The sequence below is a fragment of the Pseudopipra pipra genome, chromosome 13 (assembly GCF_036250125.1).
Source record: "Pseudopipra pipra isolate bDixPip1 chromosome 13, bDixPip1.hap1, whole genome shotgun sequence".
Classification (NCBI taxonomy): Eukaryota; Metazoa; Chordata; class Aves; order Passeriformes; family Pipridae; genus Pseudopipra; species Pseudopipra pipra.
The window spans coordinates 5,717,803-5,741,240 of NC_087561.1; the positions used below are offsets into that span (position 1 = coordinate 5,717,803).

At 37.0% G+C, this 23,438-nt stretch overlaps 1 protein-coding gene across 8 annotated transcripts in view; it reads left to right on the forward strand.

Annotated features, from left to right (window-relative positions):
- MTMR1 (myotubularin related protein 1) overlaps positions 1–23,438 on the forward strand; it is a 37,765-nt gene that overhangs the window by 4,104 nt on the left and 10,223 nt on the right. Inside the window, exons 3-16 of one of the 8 annotated variants that reach the window (XM_064669760.1) lie at positions 1,816–1,839; positions 4,004–4,057; positions 5,409–5,484; positions 6,348–6,442; positions 6,652–6,759; positions 7,171–7,272; positions 7,969–8,052; positions 8,691–8,840; positions 9,597–9,785; positions 10,275–10,460; positions 13,183–13,389; positions 14,208–14,300; positions 19,226–19,339; positions 20,729–20,905. In XM_064669760.1, the coding sequence (XP_064525830.1) occupies positions 1,816–1,839; positions 4,004–4,057; positions 5,409–5,484; positions 6,348–6,442; positions 6,652–6,759; positions 7,171–7,272; positions 7,969–8,052; positions 8,691–8,840; positions 9,597–9,785; positions 10,275–10,460; positions 13,183–13,389; positions 14,208–14,300; positions 19,226–19,339; positions 20,729–20,905 (1,659 nt within the window). The other 7 variants (XM_064669761.1, XM_064669766.1, XM_064669764.1 and 4 more) reach the window with 7 other exon arrangements.

The window sequence follows — 23,438 nt, forward strand, 5'->3', positions numbered from 1 at the left end:
TTATCCGGAAACAGCATATTTTGGATTCAATGACAGCAGGTGAGATTCAGCCCAAGCCTAAAGATAAGTCCACAAAATGTCTTGGACTATAGCCTGCTTCAAAGTTTACCTCACAGAGTTTCAGACTCTTGGCACAGTCAGCAGCTTATGGAGCACAGCTCCTGCATGCTACAACAGATGAATTGCAAATGCTTGCTCCAGGTCAAGGCTAACATCTTTGATAAAACACCCTGGGAAACTTTGCATTGCAGCTGTTGATGTTGTATTTGCCCTGTGGATTAAGGACTTCGTTTTAATAAAATCCAAGTGTGTAAGCTTGGTGTTCAGTTTATCTCTGAGTTAGAATGCATTCCTCTCGAATGAAGAGCGCTTTTTAATTCTCAATAACCTCCTTCTCTGTACCAAACTCATCTTGGATATTTTTTAACAGGAGTAAATCTTTTAAGGCCTAATTAAAATTCTCCTTCATTCTCTGTTTCCTAGGAATGAAAGAAAGGAATATAAGCCTGATGGTTTAAATTCAGATTTTTTTTGTGGATAAATTGTATTTGGCATCATTGCATTCCTGTGGTTTGAAATCCCATATTTGTGTATAACTTCATTGAATTCTTTATCCTGGAATGTCTTTAGTTATGTTCAGGACCAGTATCTTGTGAAGCAGTGTCTATGCTTTAGGAGAGGGTTTCTTTAGCACTTAGCTTCTGCAGAACTTCAGTGGTACCAATAGTTGCTTAGTCAGTACCAGTAACAGGTTGGGTTTATTCCTTATTACTGTGGAATTCACGTATAAAAAGTCAATGCCCATATATAACTCAGATTTCCTTTGAGATGTATTTCCCTTTTGATGCACACTGGTCACCTTCCTTGGTCTTCATTACCTTTGGTTACCTTGAATTGCTGCATTTAGAGACTATTTTAAAATTCAGAACCTTCAGTTTGGGCCAGATTTGAGTGTTTGCTTCTGGAACTGGTCAGGAAGTTCTTTTGCTTTCTGCTGGATTTACCAGGAACTCCCTGCTTTATTCTTTCTTCCATCCTTTCTTTTAAAGTTTAAATGAATATATTTGTAAAAATAGTAAATATATCGATTCTTGTATCTAATGATGTTACTCATGTTAGTCTGTGTGACTTAACTTACCAGAGTGTAATTTAGGGGTGGGAGGAATCAAAGGGTGGCAAAGAGGCAGTTAATGGAATGGTCAGAACTGGAGAGCATTGGGTGAGAGCTCTTGCTTGCTAAACCCTTCAGCAACATGTTCTCGCTCTTAGTTTGGGCTCTGCTCTGTGTGTCTTCTCCCATACACACTCTGCCTGCAGAGAGTTCTTCATTGAGGGGCTCATGGAAATGAAAATGCCTTAGATTGTAGTGATGGACTACAGACCTACAGACACCTTCAGAAGTAAGTTGAGAAGAGTTGTCACTGTCCTGTTTTGCCATTTGAATCCACAAGGTACAGTGGTTATACTTCATGGCTGTTAATGCAGGCTTATTGTCTTCTACCTAGAAGGATTACCAGGCTCTTTCTTCTCTTCTCACAATAGTACATTGTAGCTGCATAAAAGGGTGATTAGGAATGAATGTTTCCAAAGAGCTTGGCATTTGTTGCATCACTGAAATGAAGTGTCTGAGATTTTTTTTTTTTAGACCAAAACAATCCTGCAAATGAGAGTTACTGGTTCTGCGTCGTTTTTTTCTTTCAAAATCTGTCTATAATGTTTGAGAGTAGAGTTCTCTTGAAAATCTGATGAAATAAGATATTTAGCAAATCAAATCTGTGTGTTTCACTGGATAACATTTTATATTTTAACTAACAGGTGTACAGGAGGCCTGTTATACGGGTAAGATTACCTTCGGCGAGCAGTAAACGGCCTCCTACCTGTTTGTCTTTTGTGCTGTGTGAGAGCTTGGTGTGTCAAGCGTTCCTCTTTACACCATTAATGGGTTTTATGAACCAGTCAGACCATTTTGCTATGCAGTGCAACAGCTTCTTCGTCATAGAAATGCTTTATATACGTTACAATGTTTTCGTGAGCAATAAAAGTCAATGTGTAAGAGAGCAGTATTTTAAAATTATGTTATGAATGTGCAATACTAACTTCAGTTTTATTACATTAATTTTACAAAATGGATGCTTGAAACTGAGGTTTACATGCTTTGGACTGCAGAGTACTGTGTTAGCAGCTCTAACATGCCTATGCTAAAGAATACCAGTGGTAAAAGCGTTACGTCTGTGTCTGTCCTATTTAAATAAGTTCCAAATTCATGTTTGCCTTTGTATGTGTTTTACCTTAGTTGTTACCAAGCTGTAGAGGATTGAAAGTTAGGTTTGGAGTTAGGCACTAGTGCAATGACCTGCATCTTTTTAATGGTAATTTTGAGACTAGGTCTTGCCCATTGTTCACTGAAGATATAAAAAGGGCATGCCTTGTTTTCTTGCTCCTCTTTCTCAGTATCACTTATGGAGTGAGAAATGATCTGAGCAGTGTTCTGACATTGTCCATCAAATGTGTGGAGCACTTTTATTCAAACAAAGACCTCTTGTTCAGTCTGAAACCAAGACATGAAGTCTGAATGATTTCTTTTTCTCATCTGTTGTTTACATATTTGAAAATTATGTGTTTAGTCCAATCATACAAATCCACAAGTTGATTTCCTTTTTCTTTTGAATAGATGGCTGTGACTTGAGTAACAAAAATTGGGTTTGTTCAGTGGTTCGTAGTTCTTTGTAAAGGCTTTGATCTTTGAATGATCTGCTGTGCTTCTCTGTCTTTCATTTATTTAAAATCTTTTGGTGTATTTGCTCCTTGTCCTATTTTTTTTTCCAGAAATCTTTGATTTCAGAAACAATATAATTATGACCTTAAATTTAAGTAATTGCTATTTAATAGAATTTCACTCATAACTAAATGTTAGTAGTCCTTTATAATTTGAAAGAGTTTTTTAATTACTTACAACTTTTTAAACTCATGTAGAGTTCAAATTATCTGAACATATCTGAAGTCCTTCTTCTAAGTTGTTCTTTCTTGAGGGGTTCTGTAAAAATACTGTAAAAAGAAGACTTGACTTTAGCAAACATTTGTAAATTTAGACTGAGGCTGATTTTACAGTCTGACCAAGTGAGAAGTTCTTTGCATGTGAACTAGGAATAATAGGCTGTCATGAGCACAACTTCTGCCCAGTTAATAAAAAAAGAAGACAGAAGAGCATTTTTGGCTGAACGTATTAAAACAATTCCTTCATCTGACCTGATGACATTTGTGCTTCTCTCTGGCGTGCATAGGGACCTTATGTTTATTAAAGAAATTTAATTAATATTCAAGATTTGCTGCCAAATGATGCAAAAATAAATTAATATGAAGATGTGAATTGTTTGCATATTTTGCTAGGAGGAGTAATTTTAACTTCTGTAAAGTTACTGGCCAAGTTTCAAGTAACACCATAGAAGTTACTGGAAAAACATGTAAAACCATAAAGCTGAGAGTTCAATTAAAACACGTTTTACACAGTAAAGCATTTTTAAAGTGTCTAGATAGATCTATTTGATGTCGACCTATTTTTTCTGTGAAAGGTTGCATGAGATTTCCCATAATGCTACCATTGCAAGCTGTACTCAATTTCTTCTATTGATAAGCATGTGGCATACTTGAAATTAATTTTCTTCACTGTAAGGTTGTTTGTCTTAAAAAGACAGTACGTACTTTCATGTTCTTATCTACCAACACTGAGTCTTTTGTGAAAAAGGGAGTGAATTTTTCATTTTGTGTTGTGCCAAATAACAATTAAAGGATGGTGCTAATAGCTTGGATTCCTTTCTGTGGAAAGTTGTGTGCCCAGAGTGGAAGATTTTGAAAAACTTAACTGGAGTTAAAGTATGTGCTGTCTTTTTAAGGAAATTGAAAAAAGGGAAACAAAAAAAAAAGAAGATTCTGTCCTTTCACCTGTTGTCTGCATTTTTTTTGCTGTTACTTCTCTCTTGCCCTACTGCTGCCTCATGCAAAGCAGGAGATTCAGGATGGACACAATGGCTATCATTCTGAAGCAGAACCTGATCAGGTGGCAAGTTTTACTCGTCTTTCATTCATTAACTGTGTAGCAAGGTACTATATATTAGTACTCATACAGTGCATACAAATCTTACATTTCTCATGCAAGAGAATCCCTAAAAAGACATTAGGGTGTAAATGGTTATGTTCTAGAGTGAGTTTTCAGGTAAAGTCATGTAGTCTAAACTGTAATACTGCAGGTAAGCCCCATCTCACAGAGCACATCCATCCTCAATTTGTAAGCACTGGCTAATTCTCTACACATTATTTTTTATGGCTGGCTGCTGAATGTAAAATTCTTTTAGTTTCCAAGGAAGTCTAAAGCCAGAGATCATTCGAACTATCTTTAGAAATTATTCTAAACAAGAGCTTGGGGTAGTTTGGAAGCAGACAGATCCTGCCATTTCTGTGTATGTGGGTCAGAGCTGCAAGACAAAGGGAGAGTCCTTGTTTGCTGTAACATAGCCCATTATATTTATTCTTCATTGAGGATGTAGAAAATAGAAACCTTGATATCTCCTAATTTTGACCTGAGAGAGATGACTTTCTCACATGGTCCTTAAAAGTCCCACAAACCCTTTTATTCTTAATTAAAATCCTTAGTACATTTTAAATCTTAACTGCCAACAAAGGACCCGAAGGATTAATCTTGTATAATTCAGGAATGAAGCCATTTACCTAAAAGAAAATTTATGGAACTAACCCTTATTTTAAAATTGCTAATTGCTATATTTTGTTATTAATTCTTAATCTGACCTTCTGGATCCAAAATTGCTATAATGAACCTATTCCATAATCTGTGGCAGTCTCAGTAGGGTGTTGATTGAAATAGAGCATCATAGGGTGCACAGACTTTTTGCTATCAAAAACACAAAGTTAAAATGTTAAATAAATAGTTTCTACCATATAATTCTTTCAGATGAAAATACTCAAATATTAAATAAACAACATTAAAAAAAATTTTAAAAAGAGCTTTAAAATGTTCTCAAGTAGATAAAATACCCAAAATAATACCTGCATTTAGCAAAAGACTAATAAATTATTAATTACAAATTTAGGCTGATCTTATTGTTCATATTTTTGTATGCTATATGTAGCTAGCATGTGAAACTGATTGTTGCATAAATGCTTTGTTACTAATATGTTACTAACGTGCATGTCTGTGCAATATTTATAATACCAAGTTTCGTGTTCGTTCCCTTTTTTTTTTTAACTGTGATACTGTTTAGTACAGTTGTGCCTTGTAGAAAAAGCCCCACTTCTTGTGTTCCAGTAATCTGGTAGTAAAAGCACTTTGCATCAAAATGTATCGATGTGGTGCAGATGGAAAGTGAGATTTACTCATGACTTTGGGTTTCTGCCAGGCACTGCGGGATGGAAACAAACTGGCACAGATGGAAGAGGCTCCACTTTTTCCTGGAGAATCAATCAAAGTTATCGGTAAGAGTACTACTGAGTGCTACACTGAATACTATTAAATTGCTAGTTTATCTATTTAAGAACAGAATATTATTTCCTTTTGACTTCTCTTATTTAGTTTAATGCCACTTCAGATTAGCTGATTAGATGTGGATTTCTTTTCTTTGTCTTTTAAATTCAAATGTAGGAAGGAGAAGTCAGTTCCAGAGGATGACTTGCTCTGTATAGATAAATCCTTTTTTCAAGGGATAGTCTGTTCCATAGAGGTGTATGGGTTGTATTTCTGCTTGGGGATGCCAAGGATACTTGGTAGATTCAAAATCATGATAGCAAGGAAGATGAAGTTATGGAAAACTTTAGTTTCCATTTCCTAATGAGATTTATTTCATTTTGGCCTGTGACAGCAAGCTGTGCATGGGCAGCGCAGTACTTGTCTAGAAAACAACACTAGCAAATAAAAGTGAAAATTAGGACATGGGCATATAACTGAATTATTTGGAGGTTGGTTTTGTTTGGATCAGTCACTGCCCCTCTGGATGCTCTCCCTGGGGTTGGTGGGGGTGCTTGACAGCTCAGGGCAGGGACCAGAGAATGCCTGCAGGGTGCTGGTTGCCTGCCTGCCCTCCTGCAGCCCTGCTGGCTGAGCCCAGCCCTGGGTGCTCGTAGGTGCTGAGCAGCAGTGGGACTGAGGAATTTGATTGCTGAGATAAAGACAACTCTTACAGTCCTGACAGCCTCTGAAGGAACTGCAGGCTTTCCTATAGAGGTCAAGCATCAAAATCCTACGGAGCTGCCAAAACCTTGCTATTTACAAATAGAAATAGATTGTTTTGGAACAAGTGTCTGTAATTGTAAAACAAAGCTTTAATTGGTCTGTTTTCCAGCTAAGGACGTTATGTACATCTGTCCATTTATGGGAGCAGTCAGTGGGACGCTCACAGTGACGGACTTCAGAATGTTTATCAAAAGTGTTGAGAGGGTAAGACTTCACTGTCCATCTGCCTGTTGTTTCAGGTAGGAATGTTGCTGAAGTAGATTTCAGAAAGTGACATATTCAGTGTAAGTGAAGAATGATGTTTCCCAGCAGTCTGTTAAACAGGAATGGTTGTAGTGAAACATACATGAATAATATAAATTTGTGTTCTTCCTAATGTAATAAAATTCATTTATTTCATATACAAATTTCAGGATCCACCTTTTGTTGTCGATGTTCCCCTCGGAGTCATAAGTAGGGTTGAAAAAATTGGAGTACAGAGCCATGGAGACTACTCGTGTGGTATAGAAATAGTTTGCAAGGTAAGGCATGGTAGAGATTTATTAATATTAAAGTATTTTCATTTCATTTTTCTGTAGAAAGAATATGCCAGCCCGTGTGCTGGTTTTCTGTCTGATCAGTTCCCTATATTTGAACCCTGCTTCATTTAGATAATATATTTCAATTCCTCTTAGGATACTTGCAGTCTTAGACACTTCTGCCTTTTGTCTCAAGAGTGAATTCAAAGGAAAAGTGGCTATTTTTATACCTAGCAACTGTAATGACAGTCCTTATCTAACATAAATGCTTACAGAATTCTGTTCCAATGTGGGTTAGGTGATATCAGTGACTTAGTGCTGCATATATGCCTTCCTTCAATCAAATTTCTTACAACTGCCTTTTTTATTTATTTATCCATCATAGACTAAAACAGTGTAACTTACTGTTGACAGGATATGAGAAATTTGCGGCTGGCCTGTAAACAGGAAGAGCAGAACAGATTGGAGATCTTTGAGAACATTGTAACACGAGCATTTCCTGTTTCTAACGGGCTGGTGAGTCTTAAGATGGAGAGGAGGCTGTCACTGGCCTCTTGGTGGAAAGTGTAGGGGAGGAAATGCAAGGCCTGTATAGCAAACTTTGAAATGTTGATTCATAAAATCTGCTGCAGAGCGGGCAGGATGCTCTGACCCTGTTTCCTTTATGCATTAATTCATAAAACATTATGCTGTGTTCTGCTAGTGGTGAAGTTAGTTAATTTGTACATAGCCCTTGAGATCTAGATTTGCCTGTTGTTGCTGATTAAAAATACATATGTACTGACTCTTTATTTTCTGCAGTAGATGATTCAGTCTAGAACTTCTGTCTGAAACAACAAATAGGTACAATTAGTCTTATTATTAGTTAGGTGCAGAATTCTATTTCATTTGCTTGTGTGGATAAGGAACTGGTTGGGAGGCAGGAAAGCAATTTCCTCATCCTGGCATTGCCACTGATGTGTTCTGCCATCAGAGGCAAATAACTTCAACTCTCTCTGTTTCCTATCTTGATTTTGTTAATTTTAGGCTTGTACTTGATGCAGGAAACTGTTTTTCGTCTTCTTACTAGCTCACTGTTGTCCAGTCTTGACTGAAATGTTTAAGAGGTTTAGAAGTGTTAGATTTGAAATATTGGAATGTTCACTGGTTTGGAGCTTTTTGTGTATATAGCCCATCAGGCAGCAATTTATAACTTTGCTTTGTTGTCTTTAGCCTCTTTTTGCATTCAGCTATAAAGAAAAGTTTGCTGTTAATGGCTGGAAAGTGTATGATCCAATGGCAGAATATAAGAGGCAGGTAAGTTATAGAAGTACTTGGTGTATTTTTTTCCTGCATCTCCCCTAGAGCCATTTAAGCAATAAAAAAAAAATTACAGAAAACTCAACATTTTCAGCTCTCGCTACATACAGAAACTGTCTACTTCTCATGTATAGATAATAAAATACAAGTGACCTGACTTTGAGTGTGTTGAGCACCTGCTAAAGTTGATGGAGATAACAGGTGCTGAGTACTTGAGCAGATTGTTCTAACTTAACATGGTTCTTAAATCCTAATTTTCCAAGTGCTGTTTCTACAAAATACAGACTTTATAAAAAATTCAGTTTGAATAAGCAGTATTAAGCAGAAGAGTAACTGTAGTTCTTCAGTGTAAATCTGTATTTTCCCAGTTGCGAAAGTGTTTTTATTTCGCTTTATGATCACTTTTTACCTGAGTGTGCAGCCTAATCAAATGGTTATTTTGCACATCAGTTTTAAAGATATAAGTAGGAAAGGCTTTCAGTGTACTGGTTTATGATTCAGTATGAAGACCTAAGTTTATAGCTTATTCAGAAGAAAAATGTGGGCATGCCTGTTTTTAAAAAGTGCACAGCATATAACTTCAGATATGTAAAGGTCTAACCTGAAAAATACAAAACCGTTTTGCTTTCATACAGGGATTGCCCAATGAGAGTTGGAAAATATCCAAAATTAACAGCACCTATGAGCTTTGTGATACATATCCTGCTGTTCTTGTTGTGCCAACCAGTGTAAAGGACGATGACCTCTCAAAAGTGGCAGCATTTAGAGCAAAAGGCAGAGTTCCAGTAAGTGAAACTTCTACAAGGAGATATAAGTGCTTTAATAATTGGTAGCTTATAAGAATTATCAGAGTTCTTTTAGACTTTATAAATTAACAGTGGGATAGCTTCCTTCCTGGAAGGGGACAGGGGGAAGCAAAGAAAGAAGAATTAGGCTCAATGGGTTTAGAGCTGAAGAGAGCAACTCAACTGTGAGTTTAATTGCACGATTATTGTGCTCTGTAGTAAGGGTTTTGTTTGGAGTTAACACTTCTAGGCCACAGTGGTTTCTGTGCTAAGGCAAATATAAGCGTGGTTCTGATTTGGAGTAGAATGTGTTACAGCCACAGTGCTTTGCTTGAGAATAGACAAGATGTGCAGGTAGCGTAAGAACCCCTTAAAAACATCACCATCCAACATATTTAATGCTGTAGATCTGCTTAGCAAGGCAGCAGGTCCACAGACTTCCCCATGGAAGTGTTTTTTCTTCCTCCATTGCCTTTTTTTTTTCCTAATTAATAAGATGCAGTAGTAGGCTTAGTTGCTATTGGAAATAAAAGCTAAGATGTTTGGAACCACTTGGTATTTCAAGCTCAACTTTGGAATGAGCAGTCAGTGCTAGTGTGCTGTCAATATGATTTTGCATCAGCTTGTCCTTAAATCTGCATTTGTTGATTTGCCAGGAAGTAATGCCATGTGGTGAGTGTGAATTGTCTAATTCCACTCTTGGCCTGCTGCTTTTATAGTAATGTGGTAAACTAAAATAGTTTTCTTTTATTCCAGGTGTTATCCTGGATTCATCCTGAGAGCCAAGCAACAATAACACGATGCAGTCAGCCATCAGTAGGCCCAAATGATAAGCGCTGCAAAGAAGATGAAAAATACTTGCAGACAATAATGGATGCCAATGCTCAGTCTCATAAACTTATCATCTTTGATGCCAGACAGAACAGTGTTGCAGATACAAACAAGGTAGGTTGGGAGCATAACCAGCATTAGTAGTTCTATCTTTATTACAAGGCTGGAGATTGAGTAAGAGATGAAGATGTGGAGAACGTGATGCTGAAAATTGATAAGAAAGGGTCCCTGAAGAGGGCAGGGGAAGGAAGGTAAGTTGCTTGTAGCATTTTGGAAAGGCTGGCAGGCAGCATGAAGATATAGCTGAGAAATTATGCAGTAAAGCTCACAGAAGACCAGAGGTTTCATTAGTAAAGAGGGGAAGGTATATGGATGTCTTATCATTCTAACCTATTGCAATTAGAATTTCTTTGACCTAAAGGAAAAAGTACTCTTGTTTTTCTTAGAAAAACAAAAGCCAAAAGTCTGCTTATATGTTTTTTTGTTAGGGCTAAAATAATATCTCAGCAAATGCTAAAACCTGACCAAAGTAACTCTCTCAGCCTTATACTGAAGTCCTGTACATGTTCTTTTCTTTGTCTGTTTTTACTTTTTGAATGACAGGCAAAAGGTGGAGGATACGAAAGTGAAAGTGCCTACCCAAATGCAGAGCTGGTCTTCCTGGAAATTCACAATATCCATGTAATGAGAGAATCCCTGCGGAAACTTAAAGAAATCGTTTATCCTACCATTGATGACACTCGGTGGTTATCAAACCTGGACTCCACACATTGGCTGGAATATATAAGGGTAAGATGCTTTTGATGTAAAAAATCAATTGCTTTGTTGAACCATCTTTTTAACTTGCATTTCTGAAAATGTTACTAAATGGTCACTTTGAGTGCAGCATTTTAAGCATTCCATAATGACTTTGTATTTCCAGTTTTATGTATTGGTAGATAATGAGTTAATTCCTGATAGCACAGTGTCGTATTTACTGTTGGACAGTGTTTTATTTTCTTGAGAAGGAATGTTTGTGAGCAGTTCAGGGTTATCCCTGTTTTTTGGAAGAATGCCCTGGGAATTTCAGATTATGTTTGAGCAACGGCCAAAAGGTCTTGACTGTGGATTCTGCAGTCTTTCCCTCCTTCCCTCCTTCAATGCAATGTTACTGTTCTTGTGATGGGCACCTACATTTCCTTGGGCTGTTTATAGTCAGTGCTCTATCGAGTTATCATCTACTCTATCATTTAACATAATACTTAAATAAATCACTACCACACTTAGTTTCACTAACCTTTGAAATTATTTTAGAGTAGATTATTTCATTACCACATTCACTCCCCCTGTTTATGATGAATATGGATGGATTGTAATTCATTTTATTAGCAGCTGGCTCAAATGTCACTCATGCAAAACATGTTTGGGATTGTTCATTAGTTTTGCACTGTTAAGTAGTGCCTGCTGACAGCTGCAGGTGAGCCAGTAGAGGGAGCAAACAGAAAATTAAGAGTCAAATTTAATAATATTTTGGGAAGAGTTTTATTTTCTTGTTCTCTTGAATTTCAACTATTTCAAACACCACAAACTGCAGCTTGATTTCTTAAAAGCTGCCATTCCTGCATGAACGGTCTTGATAGTATTTCCCTGGGCTTTTATCCAAGAATTCCTTGCCTTCCTTGCCTTTGGCTTGTAATAGCATTAACAAATCCACAGCTTTACTCTAACACATCTACTGTTCTCTAGGCTCAGACCAGTGTGACTGTGTCCCAGTTTAATGCAATACATTACTGGAAATTCAATTTCCTACCCTCGGGCACTGACAGCACTTCAAAGATGGTTGAGGAGTGTCTGGGGAGGCACCAGGAACGGTCTCTGTGTGTGAAGGCAGTAGTAAAAGGAGTAGAGTTACTTGGTGCTTTTTGCACACCCAGGGTGTTCCCTTATGCCCTCCAGGATATTTTCTGTCTTTCAGGGTAGAGCTTAATTACTTTTAAATCAATTCTCATTTTCTAAACCAATCCAAAGACAGTTATTCATTAGGAGCCGAAAGTGAAATGGTTACTAAGTTTTGAAACATCTATAAAGGATAATAGTAGTTTGTAGGGGAAGCTGTTTTCTAAAGGCTTTTGTCCAAAGTTGAATAAAGTGCTTCACCTATTCCACACATATTTGCTTAACTAATAGTAACTCTGTTTTCTGTCTCCTCTTCTCTGCTTATTGCCTGTGTCTGTTCTGTCCTTTATTTCCAGTTGTACTCCTTCAGAGGTACCTGTGTTCTCTTTAGGACAATTTAGAGCAAGTTATTGCATATCTGTATGTTATATAGATTATTATTAGTTTTTTGCTTGTACTGAAGACCAAATTACTTCAATATTTGCACTTTTTTAGTTCAGTAGAGCTTAGTAACTGAAGTAATCAGCAAATAACTTGTTCAGGCCATATAGACACTTCGGTATTGTTTCTTGGTATTTTCATCCTGGCATCCTTCAGTTTTACCATAAAAGATATGCTCAGTGAAAGATACAATCAATGAAAATTGTCTCTAAAGCTTGCTTCTTGAAATAGTTTGAAGGCTGGTTTTGTGCACATCTTCTCCAGCAGATGCTGGTTTCCTACTTCCCAGAAGATGGTTTTGCATGCCTGTGAAGGGAAAAGTGCAAGTATTTAGCAAGATTCCATTTTCTGATGTTGGAATGCAGAATAGGAATTTCTCCTGTGGTCCTATTTTTGGTGGTTGGGTTTTTTTCCCACATATTTTTCGGTGCTATGATGGGTCATGTTAGAGACAAATCCTCACAAGAGAGAGTTTATTTAAGTTTAAAAAAAGCCTAGAGAGTGGCATCAGAGAACAAGAGTGGCGGGTTTTTTAGTGGGGAAAAGAATAACAAGTTCACACAGGTGATCTCAGTCCTGTGCCATCTCTGTCCTTTGCTCTCAGGCATGCTTCTGAATCCAGGCTATAGATGGTCTGTTCAGGGGCTGAATATGACATATACTCCATGCACCAACAAATCAGAACAGACTCCCAGCCAGGGGTTTCTGGTTTGTTTGGGTTGTGTTTTGATTCAGATTAGCTGGATGGTTTGTCCCTTTCTCTAAACTCAGTTTCAGTTGAACTGAAAACAGAGGAAGAAAGAGCAATTGATTAATGTGAAATGGACTTTGAAAACACTGAACTTTCGGCCTTCGGAATAGATTACAGTATTTTTGTCTTTTTGTCATAATACAGAATATCAACTAATTTAGAGAAGGGATTCCCAAGTTCCTTTGTTATGTGCTGCTAATAAGGGAGAGCTGCTGGTAAGAACTCTCTCCTGGACAACAGAGTGCACACAGCTTTTGTACCTCTAGGAGTATGCGTGACACCATTTGGAAACCTCTAATTTAAAGCAATGTCATTAGGGTGATTATGTAACTAATATGAAATTTTAAAAACATAATGGCTTGAAAAGTATAAAATTATACCTTTTTTTTGGAGAGTTTTGGTTAGCATTTAATATGCTTGTTTCTTGAATTTTGTTTGTTGAAGATGCTTCTTGCCGGAGCAGTGAGAATTGCAGATAAAATCGAATCTGGTAAAACCTCTGTGGTGGTTCACTGCAGCGACGGCTGGGACCGAACTGCACAGCTCACTGCACTGGCCATGCTAATGCTGGACAGCTACTACAGAACCATCAAGGGGTTTGAAGTTCTTGTAGAGAAAGAATGGATAAGTTTTGGACATCGATTTGCAATGGTAAGCTGGAAGGTTTAGCATGGAATTTGTCACCTTCGGTGCTTCTATTTTGAATAGCATGTTTTCTCACTGTGCTCTGCTGCATTTTGGTTATTATCTCTGGTGTCCTTCTTTTACTGGCCTGAATGTGTCAGAGAATTGTGACCTGATCATTTTTAATGGGAAATCTCTATGTGAGGTATAATAATAACGTAAATGAAAATGAAGTGGCTTGAACACGATGGTTAAAAAAAGTCACATGGCTTTTGTATGAGGAAGAGGGATTGTAACACATTGCTTCATCTCCAGCCAGCTTACAAATGGAGAAACAAGGAAAACAGTTAAGGTGTCTAGAAGGTAAAATTGCTGGAACCATTACTCTGATTTAAGGTTGAAGTGTTTATTTTAACACATGGGCTAGTGGGGAATTAGAATAAATTGTTGTGACATTCTGTGGGCTCTGACTCTAAGATGGTTTAGGAGAAATGACATGTGGTTATGGCAGGTGGATATGGAATAATCACTGTTTCAGTACAGTTAAAGTAAATGTCTACTAGTTTTACCCACTGGTAGAAATCAATGGCTGTGCAGTAGAAGATGGGGAAACAACAGGCACAACTTTGTTGATCAAGGGTCTCTCCAGCTCTGCTCAACAGCAGATGCATGTCCGTAAGTGAATACTGGGATGTGTTTTTAGTAGTTGGAAAATACAGGTTAGTTATGGAAGATTTGCTTGTCTTGTTCACCACTGGAACATATTTAAGAGTTGCTGAACTTTACAGTGCTGGGAGGGTCCTGTAAACACCCCAGACTGAAATGAAGTGTGCTTTGACTTTCAGCGAGTAGGACACGGAGATGATGATCATGCAGATGCTGACAGATCTCCGATTTTCCTTCAGTTCATTGACTGTGTTTGGCAAATGACAAAGCAGGTAAGATGCTTAAGAGGATATTTCTATGAGGTTTCAGTCTTTATCTTGCCAGTGTAATTCATATAGGAGAACACATTCCTTTGCAGTAGCGTGTTTACCGAAGTTGGTTGTGCTGTGGCTGCACTGCACACACAGAGGGAAAATTTCTGCTCAAAAGTGAGGTACAAGGAGATAGAGTAGAAGTATTGTCTTGAGACCAAAATACCAGCAATTCTTTTTGTTTAAAATAGGCTTTTGGAGGATTCCTTGATTACATGAATGAGGGTTATTGATAAATGATACAAATTATTTGCATTGCATGTTCACTGGTGGAGTAAATGTTCATATGGATTTATATTGTCCTAAAGAAAGAGCAAAAATCCAGGCTGATTGTGAACTGAGGGCAGGAGAGAGTTCTTCTATATATATCTCAAATGTAGATGTTTTCATTGTTATGCAGACAGGACAGCATTTCTAACACACAAGCCTATTCTCTGCTAAGTTTTCTTACTTCCACCTCTGGACCAGGGGAGATGTTTGAAATTAGTTATATTAAGATACCAAAATACTGAGCTTCTCATTTTTGTTCTGAAAAGTTAAATTATCAAATGGATTTAGCCATCATTTTTCTTACTTGTACCTCCATAAGGAAAAACCTAAGATTTTTCTGAGCTTCTGTATTGCTGTTCTTTAATGGGGTTACTGAAGTAGGTTGTCTACATGAAGGCTTTATTTCCAAGTGAATTAGGAGTGCTTGGTGCTTGACTCCTTTTTTTTTTCCTTTTTTTTTTCCTTTCCCCCTTTCTCTTTTCTTTTTTTTTTTTTCCTTTTTTTTCCTCCTAGAAGCTAACATAGGTCTGTGCTGTTATGGTAAAAGCTGTTAGTATAGTATGTGATTTGTTCTGAAGAGAGAAGGGTAACAGTCTGGTTCTGTATGATCCTAGCACTTCCAGGTATGTTACGTTAGTCTTCTTGTTCTGAACATGGTTCTTAAAACCTTACACCATAGTTTCCAAAACTCGTATTCCAAACAGTCATCTTTGGTGCTTTATGAAAGCTCCCTGCTGGTACACTGGGCCTTTGTCCAGGGTGTTTTGTAAACTTTCTCTTTCTGTATATCTGTGTTTCAGCATTAATGTGCTGCTTAGTATGGCTGGAGAAAATAAATGTAAAATTCTGTCCCTCTTTCAGAGGAAAGTTAATAACAATAGCAGAGAGAAGCAGTTCGAAACACCTGGTAGGAACAAAAGTCCTCTGGGGAGTTCCTTAATTGAGAGCAGCCTCTTCTATTTTTGTGATCTCCCTTGCTGCCTCTTATTTCTTGCTATAAACAGTTTAGTTCCCTCTAGTTTAAAAAACAGAAAGGGATGGGGGCAGGGGGAGAATCTGTGAAACATTTTGCCAATACCACATCTGTTCAAAACCTGAATCTAGAAACTGTTCTGAAATTCATGGACACCAGTGGCATTGAAAAATCATTAATGTTACACAGGGAAAGATAGATAACATGGTTCTTGAACAGTTCCTGCCTACTTATTTCTATTTTTTAGTTGACTTGAACATCTAGAGAAGAGTTGTGAAGACTGTGATTACCTTGACACGGACTTTTGAAAAGCAGGATTCTATTTTATCCTTGTGTAGATAGATCACTTGCTCATAAAACAGTGGTAGTTTCATGCTTCAGAGTTCATGGTAAACATATGTGAAATGTTCCAAAGCCCAAATAAGTGTTAATGGCTGCATGAAGGTGTAAAGGCTCGGGTTTGGGCATGGGCTCAAAGCAAGCAAATTTGCTCTTTTGGGTTCTAAGAGTTACATTCTTAAAACAGTCGACTTAATATAGTGAGAGAATCTCTAACTTCCCACTAAGATACAAATTTCCAGACAGCCTCAGACAATGAAATTTAATCCTTGACAGCCTTATATTTTCCCTTGGTTTTATGGTCTTCGTGACACACAAATACAATAACAGAGAACTTGAGAGAAGTACATTGACATCAGATTTTAATAAAAAAACATATGGTGAAGTGATTTCCCCCCTCTGTTAGTAAATTCTGGTGATTTTGAATAGCAGATGTCAAATTGGAAAGGCCACATGTGAGCTGATGAAATACTGATGCCCTGTTAAAAATGAAACAGAACTGTAAAATTTGCATGTAGCACTGCAGCATCAGTAGTAACTTTCTACCTTTCATGCACAGAACCCTCACAGGAGGAAAGGTCTGTGTAAAGTTGGCAGACGGTTTCATCCTGTTTGTAACTGGGTGTCAGCTGTTGCTGGAGATGCATTAGATGCATTTTTCACTGGATTCAGCAGTGCCCTCTGTGTTCAGTATCCAGTCCGTTCTGCAAAGTGCTTCAGTGTGAAATGTAACTGTAGCACAGAACGAGTTCATTGATTAAAAAGCAAGTTTATTTTGCATGTCTCTGAATCAAATGCCACTTGGCATCATAAGACTTAACGAGAGAATTCCTTTTTTTAAGTACCTCCTTTAAAAAAACCCCTAACAACTCCAGCAGCATCAAGTGGCAGATTTTAATGACCCGTGTGTTTTCTCACAATTAGTGGATTTGACAAGAAGTAAATTTTCATTTGGGGAATTTTTCCACCTGAATCTTCAAACAGACGCTAATGGGCTTGGAACTACAGAGGAAGGCATTTTTAGGTCAGTGATTTTTCAGCAGCAGTAATAGAAGCTTTACAGTCTTGATACATCAGCTCCAACAGTACAACTCTTGTATCCAAAGACAGGCCTTCAATAAAGTGCTATCACTTATTAAAAAATTAGTTGGAGTGCAACCACTGATGTATGGAATTTTGCATATGCTTCACTGGATTGGAATAGTGGCCATGTCGGCATCCGTCTGATTAGTATGGACCTGTCACAGCACAGAACCCTGATGTGACAAGGCTCATTAAATGCTTTCAGTTAAAGAGGGTCCCTTTAGGAGAGGCTTTGTCTTCAAAGTTTTTTCCAAATATCATTTTGATGCTTTGCAAATTATTTTTGCTCTCTGTATCTGATTGCTGCTTTGGGCTGGACACAGCAGACTGGGGTCTCAGACCCCACTCGATTTTCTCCTGACTTGGTTTGGCACACCTGCTTGTCAAGTTCTGTTCATGCTTATTTAAAATCATAGCTGTTTTGGTAACATCCTTGTTTTCTAATTAAGTTCCAGCACGATTTCCTAGAGAGAAGGAAGTGCTGTAAGTAATAACTTTTGAACATGACTGGAAAAGAGAATTTGATAATCTTAAGTTCCTCTGTGTTTTCTGAAAACAAGTGGTTGGGAGGTGAAAACAACCCGTGATTTCTGAGAGAACCCCCAGTGTGAGCTGTGCTGGTGAACAGTGTGCAATCTGTAACAGAGTCAGGAGGAAGGTTCCCATTCACTTTCTGAGTAATGATGTTGATAATTCCCTTACTCAAAATTTTCAGTCAAAAGTTGGTATATATTAGCTTGGAAAGAGAATGTTTTTACAATGTTTGACTTACATAAATCTTCTTTTAATAGAACATTGTTTAAAACTTAGATCTTTCTGGGTTTAATACAAGCACACCCATTGTGTGTTATTCAGCTCTTTACTTTCAACATGAATAAACATTTGCCTTTCATAAATCACAGATGACACTGAAGAGGAATTTCTGGATCAGCTAGTTCACCCACAGTCCCAGCTGCTGTGTTATTACTCCTAGTTATACTTATTGTCTTCTTTTATTTAAAGTAGCTCTTGAGTCACTTGCCAAGGTGTTCAGTATTCTTCAGTGTCAAATAACAGAAACCAGTCCTCTGCATTTCTCTATATAGCAAGAAATTCTGCTTCATGAATCTGTAGCTTTGCTTCTAGACTTCTATAAAGATTTAGTCCTTTAGTGGGAATGAAAAAATTTTGTTTCATTTGTCCTGAAAATTAGTCTCTCATAACATTCTCTTTCATGTTAATGAGAGAAATGCTACTTCTTAATTTTCCTTTAGTCTTCTCAATTTTTTATTCTTCTAAATGTCTGTCATTCCATATCTGTGTTTGCAACCCTTGTCATACTGAACACAAAGTTATTTTGACACATCAAGCCACGTGTAGTCCTATTATAAAATTTGATTGCAGGAGGACTTTTTCTATCTGGATGGTTAACAGCCCATGCCGTTTGCAGTGATTTCTTCCTTTATGATTCTTAAGAGCGCTACAGATTAAAAGAAACATTTTGAGTGTTTTCAGATTTCTAGCTCTTTTTCCTAGAATGTATCAGGTAACCTCTGCCTGTGAATAAAATACCTAATGGTGCTCAGGGGAATAACGGTTCTTTCATTTCAGATGTACAGGATTTACTTTCCAGTACAAAGGAAGAGGGATTAAAGGCTTATTGTATATGGCTGGTAGTAAACTCAAGGGGTGAAATGGAGAAAAGTAACTTACTTGGGTAGAAAGTTAAAGACAAATTTTAAATATATGTTAAGCACAATGTATCTGTAGCAGTCTTTATTATCTAATTCATGCCATATTAGAAAAGGAAATAACTCTTAAATGCCATCATCTTGTTGTTTCTTTTTTTCTTTTTTTTTTTCCAAAAAATGTTCTCTTGTCTTGTAACAAGAGATAAAAAGTATATATTTGAGGGTTTGCAGTGAGAACAGAATACTGTTAGAGCATCTTAAAATGGATTGCTTTGTATCACCAGTTTCACATTAGCTAATGCTTGTACTCTAGTATACTTGGATAACGCATGTAAAGTTTGTCTCTGAGAAGTATTTATAAAGAAGTACATAGGTGGAATGTATTGCAGTGGGAGTTACTGAAATTCCTTAGTTTTCCTTGAAATAATCTCTAAATAATAAGAAAAAAAAACTTACTTGAATCTCTTGGTTATTTCTTATGTCTGAGTTTCTTCCTTTCTACACTGCTTAAAGTAAAGTTTAAAGTAATTTTGCCAATTTTTTTATTTCAGTTTCCTGCAGCCTTTGAATTCAACGAGTTATTTTTGATCACCATTCTGGATCACCTTTACAGTTGTCTCTTTGGTACTTTCTTATGCAACTGTGAAAAAGAGAGATTAAAAGAGGTAAATAATTAGTGTTATGCACATTCTTAGTTTGCTGATTTTATAAAAGAATGCTGAGAATACAAGAGCTAAGAACATTTGAGCTGTGGGTTCGGGATACATTTGTCACATAGTCTTAAAAGACAATTTGCACATGAAATTTTCATGGTATGAGAAATATGTACTGAATGCCCTGCTATTAAATGAGGTGGCACTTATGTTTCTTTAGTTATTATCTGTTCAGGGGGTTGAGGGTTTTAGTAAGTTTAGTAAGTTTTTAGCCAACATACACAATTATAAATAATAGTAATTATCAAATTATATTAGCATTTCTTTCACTATTTCCAGAGGAACTCAATGCTGACTTTACAGGTCACTTTAGGACATAGAAGTTATGGTTGAAGACTACAGAAGTTATCTAAGTGAAATGACATTAACTCATTGAAATACTATAGGTTTGTGGGGAAAAAAATTAAAATCTTGTTAATATTCCAAGTACACTTTTGCTTACTTCTGGCTTTGTTGTTTTAATACTTCATATTTTCTAGAGCAAGTTGCAATCCCGTACTACATTCAGCTTTGCTGTTTTCTTGTGGTTTGTCTCTGCTGCTTCTGTAGGGGAAAAGTTGCATGTAAATTCCACAAGATGGAGCTGAATAACACGTTCTCAGCAAATGCAGTGTTTCCAGGCACCTTTCTTTCATAAATGAATAGTCAGATGTAATTCTCAATAAAGAAATGCAATTTAAGACACAGCGGTAGTAGAAACACATGCTTTACAATGCTGAAGGAGTGTAAAATTGCAAGATGAATCTGATACAAGTTCAGGTTTACAATCTTTGATCTAACCATTATTATGCTGGTTAAATTTAGGATAATAATACAACTTTAAGAAGTGCAAATAAAGGTAAAATAGGCAATTTAAAGCATAGTATCAATTGGCAGGAGCAAGTAGTATGACTGGGAAAATTGAGTAATTATTTTTCACAGGTGCTGTTTTGGATCTTCTAAATGACTGATCTCTTCACTGATTTTTCTTGTCAAAACCAGTTTATTTTTTTTGTTTGTTTAGTTGGTGAGTGTGTAGCCATATCTTTAAGTAGCTGTAAACATTGCTGTAAATTATAAGCAGTACAAGTTGCTTTTGCTCATCTGGACTTAGTGTCTCTGAAAATAATATAAATCTCCTTTCTCTGTTAGCCTTGGACCAGCATAAGTGTTCAAATGTTTTGCTAAAGTTTTAAGGCTGTTTAATGATCAGCTACTGGAAGTGTTCTCAGTCACCTTGCAATTTTCTAGTAGATAAGGTAAATTTCACAGGCAGAATTACTGATATATAGACATTAAAGTCATACTTCAAGGTTTTGTAATCCACATAATTAATTTTTTTACTATTTTTTTTTCCATCAGGAGGTGAGCACTAAGACTGTATCACTGTGGTCCTACATAAACAGCCAGTTAGAGGAGTTCACAAATCCTTTCTATGTGAACTATGAAAACCACGTCCTGTATCCTGTTGCCAGTCTGAACCATTTGGAACTGTGGGTGAACTACTACGTCAGGTGGAACCCGAGGATGCGGCCTCAGGTATGAGCTTTCACGTGTCCTTTATGTTTTAGTGAAGATCACAGAGATTAAGAGAAATTACTGTTTTTTGTACTGTTGAATGCAGCATTTAATTTCAAAAGTGCTCATCTGTTGCACGTATTTCAGCTGATAGGGAAAAAGGTGATTGTGTCAAAGAAGATGCAGGATGTGTTCAGACTCGGAAAAAGGATGTTTTCATTCAAGTCACCAGTAGAACAGGGAGTTACAGTATTACTGTATTGGCTTGTGAAAGGTAACAGATTAACAGTCTTTGATGTCAGAAGATTACTTTTATACCACTTCTGTGATACTTTGTAACCCTTTTTAATACTTTTATTGCCCTTAACCTTCTTGTAGAGTTTTGTGTACCTTTGTTTTTAATCATGTTTTGCCCTTTACCAACAATGACATAAAATATAGCAGCAGTTTCTGAAAGAATTGGAGTATATAATGGCTCATTTTGCAGGCTTTCTAAACTTAGCACCACATAGATGCTTGTTTTCAATTGACCTTTACGATTTCAAGCTGGCATACTAAAGATTAAACACTCACTATACATGCTCCTCGATTCATCCAGTTTTTGTTCTTGTAAGTAACGTCTGCTATTCAGATAAATCTCTAAATCTCGTCAGACAAATACTCCATATGCTCTCATGCTTAGAAGTCTGAAGGAAGAACATTCAGATTTTGTCACAGCCATAATATATCTGAGAGTGCTACACCATCTCTTTATTAAGGTAACATTCTGAGGTACCCCCCAGCATATTATGATAAATTACCTGTATTAAATGACTGCCTGAAAGCTGCTTTCATCTTGGAGTGTTAGAATGAGATGTGAGTTTCAGATTTATTAGACATCCACCAGTCAGAGGCTGTTGTAAAAGATGGTGTTCCAAGGTAGATTTCAAGGACAGTACACTGGTAGAAGTCCAAGTATCTGAGAAGTACCTTGTAAGGTCCTGGAAAAGTCTGGATTAGTTACCTTCTCACTGAGGTGTTTCCTCTGAGCTGCTTTGTTTCTCTTAACTTGTTAAAACTTTGAAAGATCGCGTATTTTAAGTTTTACCATTTTTAAAGTAAAATTGTCAACTGCTTTTTAGCAAAATAACATCTTTCCTTTAGCCTGTTTGCTGAACACCATTTTTGGGTGGTTTATGTGCATTTTAGTGTAACTGACTGCAGCAGTGTCAGTTTATTACTTGTATTTGATTGAGCTCTGTAGGCCCTGAGAGCAAGCAGTCTTTGTAAACGCACATGAAAGCTAGTCCTGGTCTGGAAGAGGGGAGGGTGGGGAAGAGATGACATGAGAAAATATCAGAGCTGTCATCTGCTTAGTGACAAGCCCTGCTCACTGTCCTGTCAGAGAGCACTCTGCAGGCACTTTGGCACGTGGGACCCGCTGGTCTTCACTGCTCTGTGAGAGCAGGTCCCTCAGATCAGCAGCTGAAGGTAATAAGATGTGATGGTCCTCATAACTGCCTTAGCTTCACTACCATGTGTTTTTCTTGAAGTACTTATACAACTGTTTCAACTTTTTAGTTCTACCACATAAGCTTTGTCTTGTGGAGACATATCATCCCTTTCCTCTTGTCCCTGGCCTGAATTTATATGATATTTATGACAAATATTTGGAAGTGTTTCCCATCTACTTGGATAAATTTGCTGCAGAAATAACAATCTTTTTGATGCAGAATTGCAGTCTAATTATCAAAGCACAAACTCATACAAGCAAGTAAATAAGCTGTCTTTAATCACAATATACTGTGTGCTTTCCTCTGTGTTTCCATTGTCTGATGTCACACCCTGTTAACTGATTCAGTAACATTCAGACTCACCCATTCCATGACAGAAAAAAAGACAATGACCCTTGTGACGCCCAGCAGGTCTTCACTTATCTTCAGTGAAAGAATTTCTTAATCAGTGAATTTATTAAAAGAATGGGCATCCCTGCATACTGATAAAAGGTGATTTTGTTGAATGCCTTTTAATGTGTTCTCTTGGTTTTCAACTAAATATAAGGGAAAATAAAATAAATTTAATGTTAATGAAGAGCTCTCTGATGAATAGCTCAAGGCAACCTCACAACAGCAAACAAGCTGTTTCATCAGCTGAAAAAACATCTTCAGGAAACTAGGAAATATTTATTGTTTTCTAGGAGCTCACCAAAAAGGAGAAATACCCAATAGGTGAATTTAAAGGAAGATTAATAATAATCCTTTAATATAATCAGAATGGATCTTTCATACCTGTTTTCGACCAACTTTGTGTTAGGGGAGAGAAGACTCATAAAAGCAGAGGGGCAGGTTTTTGTTTGAGGCAATATTTTAGGTTTTCTAATTTCAGCTTGATTAGTGAGCTTGAATCTTTAAATGGACTGAGAGAAGTTAATCATTGCACTTCATTGCCTTTTCTATTGGAAATGAGCATATATGACCTTTCATTTTTTTAATTTTAGAATTACTGAATGCCAACTTGATATAACCATTAATTTTTGCATTATTGTACTCTGTCTTCAAATATCTGTGTCTCATCA